Source organism: Folsomia candida, unplaced genomic scaffold (genome assembly GCF_002217175.1).
Source record: "Folsomia candida strain VU population unplaced genomic scaffold, ASM221717v1 Fcan01_Sc002, whole genome shotgun sequence".
Classification (NCBI taxonomy): Eukaryota; Metazoa; Arthropoda; class Collembola; order Entomobryomorpha; family Isotomidae; genus Folsomia; species Folsomia candida.
The window spans coordinates 15,475,884-15,496,580 of record NW_019091194.1 but is presented as its reverse complement, the minus strand read 5'-3'; the positions used below and the strand labels follow the sequence as shown (position 1 = coordinate 15,496,580).

At 38.5% G+C, this 20,697-nt stretch overlaps 1 protein-coding gene across 1 annotated transcript in view; it reads right to left on the bottom strand.

Moving 5' to 3' along the window:
* Positions 1 to 20,697, bottom strand: part of LOC110843499 (inactive tyrosine-protein kinase 7) — a 45,624-nt gene that overhangs the window by 5,412 nt on the left and 19,515 nt on the right. The window contains exons 5-19 of the mRNA XM_022089465.2: positions 20,482 to 20,626; positions 5,172 to 5,311; positions 4,611 to 4,740; positions 4,361 to 4,539; positions 3,009 to 3,386; positions 2,675 to 2,787; positions 2,386 to 2,483; positions 2,236 to 2,297; positions 1,509 to 1,665; positions 1,294 to 1,424; positions 884 to 964; positions 746 to 788; positions 597 to 637; positions 404 to 527; positions 84 to 237 (exon numbers count right to left, since the gene is read on the bottom strand). Of these exons, the coding sequence (XP_021945157.2) occupies positions 84 to 237; positions 404 to 527; positions 597 to 637; positions 746 to 788; positions 884 to 964; positions 1,294 to 1,424; positions 1,509 to 1,665; positions 2,236 to 2,297; positions 2,386 to 2,483; positions 2,675 to 2,787; positions 3,009 to 3,386; positions 4,361 to 4,539; positions 4,611 to 4,740; positions 5,172 to 5,311; positions 20,482 to 20,626 (1,976 nt within the window). The remainder of the gene's footprint in view (positions 1 to 83; positions 238 to 403; positions 528 to 596; positions 638 to 745; positions 789 to 883; positions 965 to 1,293; positions 1,425 to 1,508; positions 1,666 to 2,235; positions 2,298 to 2,385; positions 2,484 to 2,674; positions 2,788 to 3,008; positions 3,387 to 4,360; positions 4,540 to 4,610; positions 4,741 to 5,171; positions 5,312 to 20,481; positions 20,627 to 20,697) is intronic.

The following is a 20,697-nucleotide window of genomic DNA, read 5'->3' as shown; positions in this document are numbered from 1 at the left end:
TTAAATATCGTTGCATACTTTAATACATTTTGTCATGTTTGATCATTCCTATACATTTAATTAGCATTTATAATGTGTTTTACCCAGGTGGAACTGGCCGCAGATCTTTTGGAGCTTTGCGAATAAGCAGATTTATGACTCGTAATTGAAGCAGTGACTGACGCAGTTTTGGTTCCTCCTCCCACGGTAGAACTGTGAGATGACTTTGCCGTCTCACCATCACTTTTCACACTCTCTCTGCAAGGACAATTCAATTTTGATTAATTACTCTTCCCTGCTGCATCAGAGAACAAGCAAGTCTAGCAAGTTAATAATTACTCAGAAAATTGGGACAAGCTCGATTAATATCGATTCTACCCTAATTTTATACCAGAAAATGCATGGATAGAAGGGAAATTTTAACCTGCAACTCTCTGTTTTTACTACGTGTCCATTTGGAAGTAGGTGATGAGGTCCATTTCCGTTTACATTGCAAATTGAATTGTTGACGTTGTCCTTCATTTCTGCATCGCCGGTCTCTTTCCGAACTGCGTACACAATGGTGATTAATATAAATTAAGAATTCCATCATTTCCTCAAGAATAAGTTTCTCTTACCTTCTGCTAAGTATGCTTGCTTTCTCCTGAGTTGTCTATATCTACACCACAGAGAATAAAGGCTAATTAATATTCAGAAATTTTGTATTAATACATAATTTACGTTATCAGGAATAGGAATGCAGTTGATTATAGTTAATTCGACTTGCCTGCACCACATCATAAGCCCCACAACAAGCAACATGTATCCAGCTGCAAAAAAATAAAAAGGTATACGTATTATATTTGTTACATAATAAGTATTATGCTACAGATATGCACAAAGGACAAAAATACTAAATACTTACCTGCTACACTCAAGGTGATGGAAATTGTGCGTGTCATCACAGTATCATCCAGTGACTCAGAGGAGTAGTAGTGATCATTGCCTAGAAGTGATATTTATTTTATAGTCAAACTGAGGGTGCAAACTCGTACCTCATTTTAGTGTTAAAGTGACGCTAGATAAGTTAATTATTTGCGATCACCAATCTATGTTCACGATTAAAATAGTGAGTAAACGCTTATCATACAGCAAGGAGTCAGAAGGACTAAATATGTATATATGCATCTATTGGTTGATGCTGCTGCATGTTGGTTGGCAAAGTAGGGAGAGAACAAGTTGTGGCGAAAGTTTAGGCAATTAAGCTATTCAATGGCGACTTTGGAGCTGGATTTAGCACAAATGATGCTAAACTTTGAGTCGTTCAAGACCTACTTTTAACAACAATGAGGCGAACTTCCTCTCTTCGGAATCCACCAGAATTTCCTGCGGTGCATCCCATAAAGCCATCATCCTCTTTCATAACCTCTGTTACGAGTAATGACCCATTTTCCATGACTCGGAACCTGGAAATAAAATGTAGCAGTCACCACATCGTCTGAAATAGTTTTCGGAATATTCATCCACTTATTCTCAGTGATTTCTCTTACCTGTTACGATCAAAGCCATTGATCAAATTGTTCGATGGTCGGTGATCATAGGAAATTGTTGGGCTTGGGTCCCCGAATGCTGCACAGTGAATCGTGAATGACTGTCCTTCGGTTACTTCAGTCGGATTTTTTGGTAAAACAGAAAATTTGGGAGAAACTGCAAGACAAATAAATAGATAACGTTTTTCCGGAAAGGTTCAGTAAATTATTCAAATAAAATATGGATCCACACTCGGTGTTCACAGTTAGTAAATGCAACTTTTAAATTGTACGACTGGCCCGACATTAAACTACATTATCAAAATGAACGAGTTGGCTTCAGTAAATCATTTTGCTTTTCATTAGCGTAGAAACCCATTTCGTGAAAGGATTCTCTACACAACGGAGCCTGAATAATGAAGACAGACAAATTTCGATCCTACGATACTAATAATGGAATAGCACGCAATATGAAATGCGTCAAGAGATGGAACACATATTTACATGAATATACGAGGTACGGACGGATATTAATTATGATTTGTTCACCAAAGGAATTCCCAATCGACTAATACGCATTACAACGCGACTCTACAATAAGTCTGAATCGGAGCGTGAACCACAAATGTTCAAAGTCTGTCATTAGATCCTAATTCGCAACTCTTTCTCGCTTTCTCCGGTCGTAGATAACGTAATAACTTAATTATGGTTTTGACTGAGACTAACTAAATTAAACAAATTCTCATACCAATGACATCCACATATATCGTAGAGTTGATAATCCCTTGAGTGCTGGACGTCGCCACGCACCTAAATATGTTCAAAATATCCAGTAATGTTAGCCGGGTTCTATTAAACATTATTTTAATTAAAGTTGATAATTTTGAGAAACACGCACGTGTAGACGCCTCTGTCCGTTGCTTTCACTTCCAGGAAATGAAGAGTTCCATTTTGGTCCAGAACATGGCTCGGCCATTGGAATAAAGGTTGTCCTTCCTAGAAATCGTTCAAACCAAACTTTCAAAACACAAACATTTTACATAGCACAGACAACTTTTGTGTATAGGGGGCATACAATTCGTTAATTGTCGCAAAACAAGCATCGCTTATCACTAAAAGATCACGATGTGTTGGGGTCAAGGGTACAAGTATCAATAAATTGAGTGGGGAACTATCAATATGCTCACCTTAACCCATTTTATCACTGGTGGAGTGCTCCCTTTTGCTCGGCAGTGCAATTTAGAGTTTGTGCCCAGCTCAAGTTTCCGGTCGATAGGTTTCGGTGTGAATTTCAGCATCTCTGCGCAAATAGTTAAATTATGATTCATCCTATTGTGTCAAGACGATGACAAATCATCAAAATTAAAAACATGCTCATTGTAGTGGATCTCAAAATGTAAAGTAGTGATGCACTACCTTAAATACTACATAAAAATCAGAACTAAATTCGGACTCGGAAAATGTAACTGTTTTACATAAACGGTAAACTCGCCTGTCATTTTAGGTGGTCATTATAAATACCTGTCACGAAGAGCTGTGCTGGACGAGACTCTACTGGCGGATGCCCATCAGTGATTACTTCGCAAGTATAATCTCCAGCATCGTTCAATTGAACGGACTCAATTTTTAAAGTCCCATTCTCAGGAAAGAGAAAAGCTCGCTGCGAGAATTGCGCCTCCTCATGAGGACTGCTGACTCCCAAAGCGATGGGGTTCTGATGATGGCCGAGATTTCTCCGACCAGGTGTTGCTGCTGGAACATGGTGAATCAGTATTCGATTCTTCATCCACCGGATGTGGCTCACAGGATACTCTGCCCCACGAAACTGACATACGAAGAAGGTCGTCTCCCCCTCCGTGGCGGTTGTGGCTGATGGGTGGCCGAAAATGGTGGGTGGGGCTGAATTCAAATTCCAAACAATTTATTTTTATTATCATCTCTCCTTCTCCCCCTTTTACTTTTCTTTTTAATATGCGCCAGTCAGAGTTTGCTATTCACGCTCACTCTTCAAAGGGCAAATATCATACTTCTTTCTTTGTCCATCTCAACTCCCTCACCGCCACCGCCTTCCCACCCACCCCTTCTTCGGCTGAGGAAGGAATGGGTCTAAAGGTGCACAGCTTGGCTTCTTTGTTCTTTCACACACAAAATCTTTAAATCTGATCTCTCTGCTTGGATTGATCAATATAAAGTGGATGACTTTCTCTCTCTCTCGTTCTCTTATCTCCCTAAACCTGATGGATGAAAACGTGACGGGGGTGTGGCGAGAGGGTGTATATACAAACGGCAAAATTCGTACGACAGGTTGGAAAGATGTTCTGAATCATCTGGACATTTTATTGGCTTATGACCATCTGATATGAAAATAAAATCAGAGATATGTATGGAGAAAGTAGGAAACTGGCCAAGTCGTGACGTTTAATGGCAGGAGGGGAAGTTGGGGACAGACGAAATCTCTGAAGGGGAAAAAGCGTATGACATACGAAGGACGACGGACATGCAAGGTTTAGGCAGGCAGGGGAAACACAAGTCCGATTATTTTCACTTTCTCGATTTGGTGAAACAGCTATTTAGAAAATCCTTGGTCTCAAATGAAGCTGATCATGAAACCTTCAATCTGTGGTCGTTATGCTATATGCTACAATATATTCCCCTTCTTGCCATCGTACCCCTGCAGTTTTATCACCCACCTTGACTCTGGCCCTAATTCGAAATAATTCAGAATTTAGTGGACAAAAGTGAAATGGTTGGAAATTATGAGAATGGTGCGGCACAACGCCCACACTTCTCAGGAGGCTATTCTCATGGACGAAACTTTTTTAAAAGAAAAGGCCTCGTCGTAAGAAGATGACCACTTGTCAGAAAATACTTACGCGTAACAATGAGTTCAAACGATGCTCGAGTTATTCCTTCAAGATTCTCTGCCACACATGTGTACAAATTTCCAGTTGCATTCAAGTTGACGTTGCGAAGGGTGAGAGTGTTGGAACTCTGACTAAACGTTGAAGTTTCTGACAGGACGACTTTCCCATCGGGACCTTCCCACCAAGTCCTATTTATATTTTTATATATTTGTAGAAATACATATCGGTGGAGACGTATACATAAAAAAATAAGTCTAACCTTGGCGTAGGCAGTCCCGCGGGCTCATCACAATTTATTTGCAGAAACCCGTTTTCCGGCACTGCCAATTTATTATTGGAGATTAATGGAGGAGGGTCAAACGAGTAGTTGCTGCTTAGTTGTTGAAGATCTGCGAGGAAAAAGAAGTCAAGAAGAATAAAAATAAGTTTAGATGAAAATGTCCCAAGAGACGGTATATACTTCCAAGAAAATTGGGCACACAACTTATAAAAATCCAGCCAGAGTAACAACTTTCCCCACTTTCGAACATAACGAAGCTTATAAAACGACTTATTGACGACAAGCAGCAAAGGTGAAAGTTGTTCGGGCCAAATCTGACAGACGGGAAGGAAATAAAACGAGTGTTTGCATGGACAGAGATGTTTTTAAGGAAAGTGGTGCAATAAGAGATTGATTTGTTGACGTAAGGCCGAGTAAAAATGAATTGTCTTCGTGCTATAAGCTATCGATTTGCAGATATTTGAAGCAAGTAAATCCTAAAAGCAAACTGAGAGAACAAAAGCTTTCAGAATGGAAGGAGAAGATGAATGAATTATTTACATGCTAGTCTTAAGGAGCAGGAATAAATCTGTGGCTCCTCTTCTGGAAAAGAGAGAGAATTTCCCAGGCACTTGTAGACCCCTTCGTCTCTCTCTTCCACGTGAGTAATGGTCAGGGACCCGTTGGGATGAATGATGTACCTGTAAAATTGGAAAAAAATCTCATGTAACAATGCATTTCAAACAATTCTCAGTCAGTTTTGCCATATATTATATAACATTGTAATTACATGTATATACAGATACGATCATACTCTTCGATCGTATATTTATAAAAAAAGAACACAGATGCTGGCAACCCAAAACGAAATCCTATTAGAAGGTAAGACCAATGTACATTGTGTGTTATGCATTATATACATTGTCCAATACACGGAAGAATAGAGACTCCTCAAAGGGAGCAGAGAAAAACTTTCGTCTCCAACCGTAATGAGATTATGGGATGATGAATACAAGCCTTGTGTCGGATTCGAGGAAAAGTCAAAAAGATAGAAAGAACAAGTGTCACATTGGTAAGAAAGGCGAGCAGGGTGTGGAAACAGCCAACCTCGCAACATGTCAAGCCAAACCACAAAGGTAATAACAACCCAATGAATGTACATGATTAAATTAAGCCAACAAAATCCCATCTACGCACCAAGAAAATGATCAAACTTCCAACGTGCGACAACTACACAATGCGTAACGAAATAGGATTTCCAAAACTAATTTTATACGAATCCCATTACATCATATAATACATGAACGGGTCGGAGTGTTGTACATTTGAGTTTCCACCAAGATTGCGCCGGCAAAATTTATCCCAATAAAATGATTTCCTAGGTTTGGACGAGTGTGTCTTTATCAAAGTACAATTTCTTTTGTGGATAAATGTTTGGCATTTATCTCAACATTTCGCTGGTGGCGACGACCTTTCTCTCTAAATCGGCAGATGAGGAATAAAAGAACTCAGGCACACAAATCATCATTCACTTAGCCAGTCGTGCTGCTGGTGATAAGCACCAGACCAGTTCTCATGTTGGTCCATTTCCAACCAATTGATGTCGTCTATACATCCCGAACGACAAACCTCTCTATTATAAATACCATTAAACTGCACTCCTGCTTCCGTTCTTGCAAAAATTTCTTTTGTATAAACTCATCCTTTTGTCAGGCGAAATTCCACGATTCCTTTCATTCCGTGTGGCCGACCAGTAGTTGAATGAACGGCAGTGCAGACACTTCAGAATCGGGATATTGGACGAAATCGAAAGGCCAGCGGGTCATGAGTTTCTCTTTGACTGCGTCCTTTGTGAATTTGTGTTGACAACAGAACAAAACTGAACAAGTCAATCCTTTTCCACATTCATGAATCTCCACATTTTTGAGGTCCAAGATTATTTATCAGAAATGACTGCTAAGTACAAAAAGTAATGAGATACTCAATATTTGGAAGAATTCGCTAAGAAAAAGTGTTCCATATTCTTAGGCCCGACGAGATTGATATAGAGTCCGGCGTCTGGTCAGCTCAGCAGCGGTTGCAGAATGAAATATCAGCAAAATCACCAAATGGTGAGGGATATTGGCTTCATAACTTAATCAACTGCGGGTGAAGAGGAGTCTGGACTTTTGTCACGATCTTCATCAGTATTTGAGAAGCGTGAAGCTTTCCCAAAAATAAAGAGAACGGAAGAGAAAGCAACGAACGATCCGAGACGAAGAAGAAGACTCTGGAGAGCAGAGAGATGATTTTTTTCAACACCACGAAATGGGATTGTTATGTAGGAGACCTATACTGGATTTGATCCACCTTCACTTCACGCCAACACCACATACGTACGATCATAGGCAGAGCTAGTAGCATGAGTGTGAAGAAACTTGGCTGAGATATTTCACACAATATGTGATGGACGCAGAATAAATAAAAGTCTGGGTGAGATTCCTGCCAGCATTTAGTCCATTTTAGCCCTTCTGGTGAACCGTGACAAATGTACGAAATTGAGTACGGGATATGACAAATTATGATGAGAAGGCGAGAATCGGAATTCAGTCAATCTTCATCATTTTGTAGAAAAATCGCCAATTTTCATCACTGTCAGGGTTGGCCGCAAATTTTGTCTCTATGATATTTAGTATAGAACTTGAACCTTTCTGGTGCAAATATGTACTTTTCCATGTACAAACTCGAGTTTCCGGTGAAACCAAGATTATTCTCATCCGTGAACCCCGTGTTAAGTTTGCTAATTCATGCAACACACCGAGATACCGCAAATTCAAATGAAAAGGGAAACAACTTTCTCCATGGATGAAAGTGTAATCTGACGTTAAATAATTTACTCTCGCCTCAACACAAAGGCTACTCCGACCACTCGTCAGCTTTTCTTTGTAATAAATTCCAGTCGTCTTCCCCTCAGTTCAAAGTGATTCCCTAGCAGTTGGAAACAGAGCTACATTCACGAACTCTCTTCCCAGAACAGCTAGAGATGAGTAGTATGCAGGAGGATGTATGTATTTAGTAAAATAAACATACATACATACATTTACTCATACAGTTAGTTCAACCTGCATGCATCCAATTCATGTTCAAAATCCCAAAGGAATTCGCAATCACCAGAAATGAACCCAATTAAATTGGCGCATCACATCATTATCTAAGCAAATAACCTTTGTATGCTGGGAATAATGTGTATGTATGCATTATTGGAACACTGTATATATCAAAATGTTGCCCTATTAAAAGTTCTGTTTTGAACTGTGACTGTGATGGAGCGGATGGTGCACAGGTTTTGAACCATATCCGTTGATACTTTCTGCAGCCGCATCACAATTCCTTAAACACAACTTTCACCAACCATAACCATAAACCCAAATTCAAGCAAATTTTGTCCAATCAATCCCAAATAAGCTAAAAATGTCTTCGTGTAGGCGTAGCATATTGTTAACTCAAAAAAATTCCTAGTCACACTGTCGAATTGTACATCAGGAGTCCATTCGTTGGGCTACCAAGAAGTTTAAGTTGTAATTTATGCTGTGTTAAGACTGACCAATATTATGCTGTAATAATATGCGTCTCATCATCATCCTATTCCCCATTGCACCAGGAATACATCCGCTGATCCAATTTAGTTTTCATCTCTTCCTGAATTTTGCTGGATTTGCTAAATCCAAATTCCAGCAGGATGCCATTATAAGCAAATTGTCCTCGCATAATAAAGGAATTCTGATGTCCCAGCGCGGATCGTGGGTTTGGTTGTGATGGCCAAAATGTTTAAATATGTAATTTTGTGTTCAGTGTAGAACAATGGAGACGATGGAATGGCTTCGCTTCAGTGTTATGTGCACAACTTGCACATTTACATTTAGAGGGGTTGTTAGCCGAAGCAATAGTTATGCAGATTCTCCCAGTCCCAAAAGTCATCAGCAGTCAAAGTCAGTCAGAGAAAGGAAAGGGGTCACATTTCCCCATGCCACCCTTTCTCTTATACAAACCGTACAAGAATGCCCACCGACGATATGCGCACATAGACAAAAGTTCCACGAAACAAAGGTTCCATTACAGTTTGCAAACTTTATGCGATTCACATTTGCGAGAACCATGGTCTTATTTTAAATTGATTGGAAGTATCTGCATCATTAGTCAATTGCATTTCAACAATAAATCCTTGTAAATCGTAAAAGTAGAAGGACATTCTAGTGGTAAAAGTAAGTAGGTCATTTTTTGTAACTCTGAACATATGTACATAGATATACGTTGACATGTACGCATTATATCAACCAGTCGTGCGTTCCTCAAATAATAAATGTTTTGGAGTTAGTGAACCATGCGTTGTCGATCAAAACTGATTCAATTTCACAAAAACGCTTTGCACAACCACTACGATAAGCTGACAATGATATTTCAACAAAGGAGCTCTTAATAGTATTCTTTTGTGGAGTGGAACCACGCCAATGTAGCCGCAATTTATTCTAGACCGCTGCAAAACTCTACGTGAAACTTCTTTAAACTAGAAGCAGAGTGAGCTGTAATACATAAATATAAAAATACTTTGCTATAGGGTGGACAGTAAATAATAGTTTGGACCAAGTTGATTTACAATTTTGCGTCGCAATTTTCTTTCTTACGGTCATTCAAAATATTTTCCACCAAAAAAAGAATTAAAAGAAACGACGCGTATGCGAAAAAAAAGATAAGCACTCAATTGCTTGCTTGGAAGGGAAACATGTAGCCATAAGAGGAATTGTTGGGGATGACGGCTCCCAACGAGCAGGGGGTTTGTGTGAGTGATAAAAATGAGTGTTCCCTGATTATGGGTATTGAAATGTGTGCAAATATGTGTGTGGATCGGTGAGAAATAAGATGGCAATGTGAAGTACTTGATTGTAGTCAGTTTATACAAGTTATTAAATTCATACAAATTGAGGCAAATTGAGATTAGGAAAATAGACTGACGTGACCTGACTGACTTGGACAAATTGTGTAAGCAGAATGACAACGAGGAAAAATATGTAACTTGTATTTATAACCTATGGTAAGTAAATGAGCAATTAAGTATGTAAAATTAGACCTTCTGGAAAGTTACTGTCAAGGTAAAATAAGAATACTTAGAACTCGGGTTCAACTTATTAGTCACAATAGAGATTAAAGGAAATGAACTCGTACACAATTACTCAAATGAAGTTACATGGGTAACTTAAATGTAAAATACGATAAGGAATGAACTCAAGTCAGTGCACAAAATTACATAAATAAATAAGCATAGCATAATGATTATTGAAGGTTATTTTGGATAAAACTTGAACTAAAGTTTAAAACTGTACGAATCCCAACAGGAATGCAGAATATCTGGAAATAATAGCTACTTGGATATAAGAGGCAAGATTGATAGCACAACTTTTGGAGAGATAAACATATTTTATGATTTGTATTTCATGTAATAATGTTCATAATGCTGCGAACCATGTCAAATGTCAATGGGCTTCGTGGTCCGTGTCTAATGCATATCTTTCATCGCATCTACAAAATCAAACAACTTGCCACAGTCTGTCAGGACGACTCATCTTATTGCCTCGGAGGAGTGAAAGCAAAAGCAAGAAAATAATAACAACAACGTGCATAAAGTCGCATCCTCATGAATGAGAAGTTTGAATTATGCTCAAGTTTGAACTTTTCTATGAAAAGAACCACATTCACATCTCATCAATTTCCCGAAACTTTTCTAGGCCGTTATCTACATGATTCATCATCATAACAATTCCTGCTTTCTTTTGCTCTCGTCCTATTTGGCTCTATTTGTAGTTTGTTTGTTATGAAAAGCTGAACTTGTAGCGCTCCTTGTGCAGAAAGTCGTAGTTGTACTTTATCTTCACTTGGAATTGGAACATGGAACCAGTGTTGCATGTATATACTTACAGATTATTTGTAGAAAATTTACAACAATGGTAAACCCAGTGATTAATCAGATGTAACCCAAGGAGTTCCAAACATGGATGGTTATTTGTGTTCGTACATATTATTTATAGTTAAATAACAAATGTCATGTAGAGGAACGTCTACTTTCACTTTGGGACATTTTCATAAATACAACAATGGTTTCTAGTTTATTTAATCTGACATATGCACCTAATTGAGGTTTGTATGGGCGTATGGAGCGCTTAAAATCTTTGTCGGATCCCAGGAAATGACGACATCTTGGATTGCAAAACAAGACCTGCAACGTTGTTGCCTGTTGGGCAGTTTCCACCGAAAATCTTTTCTTTTATGTCACGGGTATATGGGCGCATTTGGGAGTACGAGTTCGTGCACTGACTTGACGATGAAGCCTCGACAGTCCGGTCTACCTCCTCCAAATTCATTTCCTCCGCAGCAGAATCTTCAACTTGTGTCCACTGCGCGCACATCCAACTTTGTTTTTAAGAATACTTTCACCTCACGGAGGACTATTATCAGTTTTGTCTATGCCCATAGATACATACGCCATGAAATCCCTTGTCTAGCATGGTCGCTCACTTGAGGAAGGGTTATATTGTGCGAATGAAACCTAGAAATGCATTTCTACTTTGACTTGATTAGTATTTACAGAGTCAGAAATGTTTCCTTATTTACTGTTGGATACATGCACACACATGAAGACGATCAACAGTGACTGAATGTATGCACGCAAGGTAAAAAAAAGAAAGTACGGACTGCACAGATTTTTTTATTCCGCACTGATCGCCTTCTTGCAGGCATTCCACGTGTCGCGGTCATGCAACAAAACACGTTCAAGCATACAAATTCACCGTGTTGCATTCGAGATTCTGAATTCGAAATTGGAGTGACTTCCGAGAGAGAGACATGACAAACAAACACAGCATCACGTAATGGAACGAGAATAATAGTTGCATGCTGTTTACACCAACTCAGCAACATGATGTTGTACTGAAGAAGGCGAGGCGAGGATGAGAACTTTTGTGGACGTGAACTCGTCGAGTAAAATTCATTGAGTTTCTTGCTACGATTACTGCATCGTCTTATAGCTACGCATATGAACACACGGATGTGCATGCATATTTACTACCGAGAAACATAAGTGAAAGTCATCTGAACCATCTGCTAAAATTCTGTATGTGTAACAATAGTACAAGAAAATTTATATGTAGCGTGTAGTGGAAGCTCTGCTTTGTGAATACATATTACATCTTGTATGCTGGTGGAGTCGCGAGACCGCTATTTTGCATACGTCAAGTGAAACATAAATTGTATTTCACACATCCGGTGGGACAGAACGTGTTGATTGCGAAACTAATGAAAAAACAACAAAGTTGCTTGATTTTCTTGAGGCAAGGGGCGAAATACGTATACTCCTGCAGTGTTATCGTAAAAGAGATTACTCATCCATACATAAGTTGGGCATGAGCAAAATTATTAATGGTGTGCTCCAAGAGCGACAAAATTACCAGGAAATGGACAAAAACATCCAGATACAGCTAAATTGTTTGGGATAGCAAACCTTGATTTTACTATAAAATCCTTGTCACCCGTTATTTGTGCATTACACCAACCGCATCCTAACTCGCGTTTGAAGTTGAATCTTAAAGAAAGGGAAAGTTCACGTGTTTTGGGGGAGTATCAGGCTCTTGAATAATGTTCTTTGTCAGGTGGACCATGCAGTTGCAACAGAAGGGTGGATGCTTACAAAGAAAAGACTTGAAGAAGAAAAAACTTTGAGTTTGAAGCTACTCAATCTCATTGCACATCGTCCCGAATTCAAAAACTTTTACGGATGATGCAGTCCAGGCAAGATGTTTAGAACAGTGCAGTCACTGCACTCCACAAAACCACATTAAAATGTCAGCCCACGAATGTGTGGTATTACTGGAAACTCTCAACTTGGAACCATATAGTCAACTTACATATTAAGTGTGATTAATTCCCACAACAGAATAATATTTATACTCATTGACCATATGAGTTATGTATATACTCGGTATGGCAGTTAGCGTTTGCTCCAACAGCACATGCAGTTTCATGTTTATATATTGGTTAATAAACAGAGAGGAAATGTGCATTTATTTTCATGCGAATTCTAAACGACTATCCTGCACTTTTAGAAATATTTAGGAGCCTGTGGCGCGGTAAAGGAAGGGCTTAGTTTAACGGGTGATATCATATCGACAAACAATGCCACCCAGGTTGTTGGCGACTCCTCCCTAGTTGGTGCACAAGGCTTTAGCATCCATAGATCAAGACTAATGGCCAACGATTAAAGGAGAGCAGTGAAAGCTGTAGACTTTCAGAATTAAACCGCTGCTTCATAACCTTGGGTCCGTTATCACAGAGGAAAAGTGCTGTTAAAAAATTCATAAAAAGCGTTTACAACTCTGTGAGGTAAACAAGAGTAATGTGCACATAAAATGGTAAAATGGATATTACACCCTGCGCAGCTTTCGTGGGATCTTGTGTGTTTGTTTTGTGGACACGAGGGATGAGATGTGATTGTGAATTGAGGATGGTTGAGCTTCCTTCCGCGCATTTTTGCCCCGTTCAACCAAGAAAGAATCATGCCATTCTTGCTACAGATATTTCCTACGAGCAGGTTTTTTCTCCAACCTTTGGAGAGTTACTGAAATATCTTCTTTTCTGTTTAATATTCCAGCCTCTCTTCGCTCGAAATGTGCTCCCACAACACTTTCAAGAAGGAAAGAGATGTATGCTCGAGCAAAAAAGAAAGATTGACGGAGTGTACTTTCACTTTACAAAAAGTATTTAGTCATTCCAAACACAAATACGGTTGCATATGCACTCACTCTCTTTTCGCTCGTCGGTACGTGAACTTGGAATTTCTGAAATTTGAACTTGAGATACGTGTTTTTAGAGGCAGTAGAAATGCTGAAAAATAAATTCACAATAACTCAGAATCGCTTCGTGCTCAAATACAATGCTGGAATTTTGTGTGGATCATGTCTGCATAGGAGTATTGCTTGTCATTGTTTTATATCTACCAGTGTCACCAATGTGAGAGTTACACCATTCCATTATAAGAATTTCTCAACTTGTGCAAGCAAACTTGACACTTTAATCTTTACAGGAATCTGCACACCAAACTAAACTTTCTCTGTGTACGCAAAACCCAAGAACAAACACATTGATCCGACAAAGGGAAAGCAACAAGAGGAAAATTTCTAAGCTTGTTTGATATTCCGTACTTGTTGGTTATGTAGGCGGATGATAAGTGCAACATTACGAAAGCAGGTGAAACTGGCTGGGAGCAGCAGAAAATTGAAGACGATGAGCATTTGATTGAATTTTCTCGTCTAAGAAACTAATTGAAATTGAAGTCAAAGTAAATTACAAATTCAATTCCGTCACACTCGCGTTGTGCTACGTACTCAACTTCAATCTTCCTTCTTGTCCTCCTCTCAGTAGCCAAACCTACAAAATAAAATTCAGAATGCTTTTCTCTCCAGCTGCTCATTTTCTGTATGTAGCTCAACGCGTCTTGTCGCATGGATGTAGGTGGAGAAAGCACGGACGTCAATTTGTAAGATGTTGGTGCTAGTAATCAAGTTATCGCAAATGTGAAACTGACGACGTTTTGAGTGACAACGCCGTAGGGACTCTCTTTCTTTGAATGACTTATCAGCCATTTAAGTTAACGGAGATATGCCGACCGCAAGATGTTGGAAGTACATAAATGTCACCACTTGACAGTTATTACAACTTCTGCGTCAGTCTTCAAGACCTACGAACACGAGCTTAACATGATTATGAGACTCTTATTAACGATGATACTTAATGAGACATCTTATGTACACCACCAAACAAGAAGCTAATTAAGTTGAATGAGTAAGTAGGTAGAAAGTTAAGGCCCATAGGGTTGCCAGCAGCAGGGTAACAATGTCGTCACGCTCAAGTGAGCATTTTAAGTCTTCTTCCTCGTCTGTATGTAAGGGCTTCCTTTGGCTAATTACAATTTCTACCAGGCATTCTACAATTCAAGAGACTCGAGAGACTGACAGCCTGAGTAAGAAAGGAGAGGTCGTCCTTTTGCATTCAGACAAGCTAGTTAATTTCCACGCAGAGTTCGGATAGAGACGAGATGAGAAACAGAAAAACTGCGTCTGAACTTTGATGAATTGTAGGAGAGAAGAGCTCTTGTCTAGAGAAGCAAATGCGACTACTTCCGATTACTTCACTGTCACTCTGTTCATCAAACAAGTGGGAATAAGACAAGTCAAAGGCAAGTGGGAATAAGAGGATGATGCGATGGTTGGGGATGTCTTGTCTCTTGAAGAGGACCACAACTGAAAGGTCTGGCACTGCCAATGGCAAGGAAACCTTGTACAATTTCACAAAAGGCTAATGAAAGAAATCGTACCATGATGAATTATTCTATTTCATTCTAAAAATAATGAATGTTCTTGAAAAATTCCTTAGAGGTACTTTATACACGCATAAAATTCCTTGAGTAGGAAAAGTTCTCAGATTACTTGCATCCGTAATCGTCGAGGTAATACTTCAAAATGTCAAGTACTTGTTTTTTCCGTAATGAGTTTCAAATTAAGGAATTTGAAACTCATTTAATTTTTGAGTCAAGTTCCGTAGTTTATGAGTGCTCTCTTCATGAAGCAAGATGACAGCTCTTCCAAGCAAAGCAAAGCTTGTACCTTTTAAATCTCATGAAGGCCATGGCTCCAGACGGCAGCCACGACCCGGGCTATGCTGATAAGGAAAGAAAAACGTAAAGTTTTTACGACAAGGAGGTAGAAGTTTAGTGCGCCTTCATTTAAACCTAATGAACTTTACAAAGTTTGTCCTCTTCGACCCATCTTTCCTTCCCTCGCACCACAACTCATTCTGTGATATATAAACTGTGTATGCATATACGCGTACCTATGTTCGTATACCGAGTCACGTACAAACCAACTCGTGTCGTCATATATATTATTGATATCAAAATAAAACGTACATGGTGGATCCGTGCTGGTACAGGGATCGTTTGATTATGTTGATAAATACGAGAGGTCAAAGGTCGACTCATCTTAAAGAAAATAATAATACACCAAAGGGAGAACTATGTAGAAGGACGAGACGACAATGAAGAATGAGTAAATAAATTGCACAGCACAATGTAATATTTTCCTGGAAAGACTTCTGCTAGATTGGAGTGTAGAGCATAAAATTACAAAGGATATGTGAAATGGAAATGTTTAGTCAGTCAGCCAGCACCAGCAGCAGCATTCATAACTCGTGAATTCGTTGCATAATGTACTCAAGAATATAGAAAGCAAATGGATGAAGTCTACACTATTCTGCTGCTGAGGAAGGAGAGGAATTCGCGATTGTGGCTGACTCCCGACACCTGTATTGCTTCCTTCAAGATAAATACTTTCCTCTGCCACTCCTTCTTCTCCCACTCGAGAATCCAGTATCAATGGACACCAGGAGAGAAAGACGAAGAAGGAGCATCGTGCAGAAATGTGGAATGCGCTGTAATGGAGATATGAGATATTTTTTGGCTCATGTGTGAGCGAATGGAAGGAGTCATCGAGACCGAATGAACAAGTGAAAAGAAAGCTGAAAGTCAAATACTCAACTATAAAAACGGGGTAGAAGTCTTCTCCGTCCATTTCTTGCTTGAAAAGTTGTGAAGAATGGCAGCATTTTCTGCCAAGTCTTCTCATTTCATCGCATACAACCAAGTCAGGAAATTGTTAGCCAAAAAAATAGCAGCAACGTGTGCCACTCAATCTCGCAGTGATAGTTGCTCCCTCGTAATAGTCAGGCAGTCTCGGTATGTGCTTTATATTAACGGTCATTAAAACTTATGGCGAGAAATTCAATGGCAAAGAAAGTATGGAATAAGACGCTATATCACCGCCTTTAATGCCATTAGTCCCTCTCGAGAGAGTGAGCAACATGGAAAAGTTTCGCAGAACTGGAAAAAAGTGAAAGTGCCATAAGTTTTTTGGAAGGGAAGAAAGTGGGTTATTCGTGGTATTTGCTGCAGGTATGTATGAATGTAAAAGTAGGTGGATGGTTGGTTATACAAGACCAGCACGTAGCAATGGCAAGAAGATACGTTTCTCTGACTTTGATGGAGAAAGTCTCACCGATGCAGAATTGCAGAACTTTTGCAGTTCCTGATTGTAGAGAATTGGGAAGCAACATTTTTCTTAGTGAGGCAAATACCTAACAACGAAAAAATTACTAAGTATGCAGTTAATATCGTTAAAAAAAGTGACATTTTACGATATCTCAGCCATTTCTCAACCGATTTGGATGAAATCATTTTGAGACAATTTAAAAAAGTTTATCGATTCGACTTAGCGAATTTTTGATTTTCAGCCGACTTATTATCAAAAATGTACCCTTAGAAACACATTTATATTTATACTTAATTACTGGCATATCTCAGCGAAAATCCAATTGCACAAATTTTAGAGCAAATTTTTGTGCAAATTTTAAGGGTAGAATGATCCAAATTGGTTGATAAATGACAAAGTTTTTCCTATGAGAGGTTCAAAAAACTGGATGAATAAAATAGCAACACCATTGACAACAAAACATCCAAATAAATAAATTTAAAAAAATAAAACTAAGGCGAGAGGCGCTATTACAAACACGAAACAAGCCCTCTCACCAACACCCCCGTCTCGCCGTGGCCCCATTAATATTTTTATATCTGGGGGGTGTAACCACAATTTTATTTTTTGTAATTCTTTCCTGCATCATACAAAACGATTTAAAAAACCACCTATAATAGGGTATATATGCCACCATGGGTGCATGCATTTTCGTGATGGTGTCATAAAATTGTCACACAAATGTCGGACATCAAACTACAAAATCTGCTAGCTAGAAATTTCTGAATGCAGAATGTATGATTGCCTACGTTAAAAGTTGGTTTTCAGAAGTAAATATTTCATTTTTCTACGACGGTTGATGAACCGGGTATATTCCAAACTTTTCAGCTACAATACGGACAGATTTGAAACTTTAGGATCTTGGTTAAGGTATAGGTTTTCTTTAATCAAACATCTTTAATTAAAAAATGTTTTTATACATATTTTATCAAACATTTTACATACGTGTTTCGGGGTTTTTAAGAATATATTTATCAGGACTCTGTTGATTAATGCTAGAAATGTTTAAATTGAAATTAATGTAACTGTAATGTAAATGTAATGTATTAAGAACTGCAGATAATAGGCTTTAAAAGTGCAATGCAATATAAAATTGTAATATTTATCAACTTAAATACAGTTTACATTTGTAGTTAAAAGTTTGAATCATAAATTATGGTTACACCCCCAGATATAAAAATATTAATGGGGCCACGGCGAGACGGGGGTGTTGGTGGGAGGGCTTGTTTCGTGTTTGTAATAGCGCCTCTCGCCTTAGTTTTATTTTTTTAAATTTATTTATTTTGGAGTTTTTAAGTGAACAATTTTTTTAACTCCCATTAAAAACCCACAGTGCATAGCCCGAGTCAGGAAAAGATTAGGATTATCACCCAATCCGACTTTTTGCACAAAATTTTATCATAAATGCATATCAACATTTTTATAATAAAAACTAATGGTTCTAATTTAAATTCACATTCTTACATTAGTAGCAATTGGCAGCATATCGTCGTTGAAGCTGCCAAAAGGGCCTTCTCCATTTTATGTCAATTGACACAAAATGGAGAAGGCCCTTTTGGCAGCTTCAACGACGATATGTAACGAATTGCGGTTCGATACGACGATTAAAACAAATCCGTATGGGCCACCCACTGGGTGGCCCATACAGCAGGGGCCGCCCCTGCAGCAGATGAAAATTTTTCCGATTTTAATTCATATTGTTCCATTACGAGCCATTACAAATTTATCTATCAAATTTCAGCTCGATTTGATAAATTTGAAAAATCAGTATGGGTCGCTCCAGATAAGAATGTTTTAAATTTCAATTCATATTCTTCTATTAGTTGCAACTAGCAATCCCCACACCAAATTTCAGCTTGATTGGATGAATTTGAAAAATCAGTATGTATCACACCTTTGGGTCCTTCCAGATGAAAATTATTACAATTTTACTTTATATTAGAAACCATTATCAACCTCTATGTCAAATTTCAGCTTTCTAACACAATTTTGAAATTTTGGTGCCTTTGTTGCTATGCATGTAACAACTGAATTTTAAAAATTTCAAACCTCCTTAACTTCGTCATTTTACATCCGATTTTCATGACCCTAAAGAATGATCTTAATAATTTTTTAAGCCCTTTCGATTCCCCTTTGCCGATTTTTCACTTTCAGCGGAATATTTTGAGATACAGAAAAAAAAGTCACTAAAACGAGAAATACACCATGAAGGTATGAACCGATTAAGCCCAGAGATCTATAATCAATACTACACAGAATTTACTACCCATTGGTCGAAACCGCATGTCTCTACGACGAATTGTTCTCTCACAATCTTATCTGACTGTTTTGAGGTGGGCACTTAACTGCATACTATGGCTTCGCCGTAACCATGCACGTATTTTTTTTTGGGTGCATGGTTACGTTTGGGTCTCGCCTTAGAAAAACTATTAACCTTTTAAAAACGGATTCCACCAATAAGGTGGAGGGCGATTTCGATCTCTTGGCGACGGACTACACCAATAAGGTGTAGGCCACATTTTTCGCCTTAGCGACGGACTACACCAATAAGGTGTAGGCCAACTTTTTCTCGTTGGCGACGGATTCCACCAATAAGGTGTATGGTTACAGAATTCCGTTGAGACCGGGCTACATCAATAAGGTGTAGGAAAAAATAAAAATAAAATGACCGAGAAAATTTTCTCAGTTCCATTCTTTCCTCCTTATTTGTCGTTGGTTTTTCTTCAAGCCTGAACTAATTTTTTTAGAGTTTAGAGTTGTAGTTGTAGTGGGGGGAGGAACTCGGAGGAAGTGCATCAGAGGTCACGCCGCGCCCCCGAAAAATTATCCAACATTGGCGCCGCTAATAAATTGGTCGGCGTTGACCTCTGACCTGTATCATGTTGTAAATATGATACAGTTCATATTTTTTAAAAATTATCACAACGTTCTCTTTAGCTAATATATTCGCAATAGTGTCACCACCGATCGGAACAAGTCACAGAACACTGAAGGACAAAATTATAGCTAATAACTTGTTTAAAATATAAAATGCATCCCAAAATCAGTGTCATCAAATTGATGACATGAATGATGACGATTTATTCGTTTAGTTTATTTTTGTAGTACTATCAAAATCAAATCCGATCTTTTTATCAAAATTAATATCGTGTGTTCATTTGGTTCAGTTGCAATTTCATGTTAAAAATGTATTATGTTCTAATTTTTGTTGTCGAATCAGTTCCAGGTCTCTAATAAATCATAACTGCATCAGTAGAATATTCAAAATCGGTTTGCATTAATTCAGTCCCCAACTGATTTTATCACCGCCCCACAAGTCGGTCTCAATGGTATTCTGCCCCCCAGTAAATCCGCCCCCAAATGCAATAGAAACCATTTTTAATTCCGTTTTTAAATGGTATCCAGGTCAAAATTAATTAGTTTTTATAAGGTTAATTACAAGTATTAAATAAACAAAGTCCCAAAAAGATGGAAATCTTGGTGAGGCAAATTCTCTTCCGGAAAATATATTTAATATCTGTAGTTGTACCAAGCCTCACTAAGATTCCCATCTTTTTGGGACTGTTGCTTGTATCCTCAGTCGTACGAAAGTATGTATGAATTGGAAATCGACAGTGTATTTTACTTGCAAGTTTTACAAGTACTTAAAACAATATTAAAGTGGCTCTCTATTAGAAAGCTGTAGTAAAGTGAAGTTTTAGTCGTACCTGGAAGAATTAGAGAGCGGCTCACTGTCGTAGAAGAACCATTGAAGAAAAGTGGTTTGTTCAAAGACGCAGTCGAATCGAATGGACTCATTTTTCTTCGCAATCTGGTCCTCCGGAACCAAGAGGATTTTCGGAATTTTTTCATCTGAAAAGAAAATTAGGTTGAGGTTGTATGAAAACATCTTAAGTTCTGTGATGCCAAAGGTAGAAGAATGA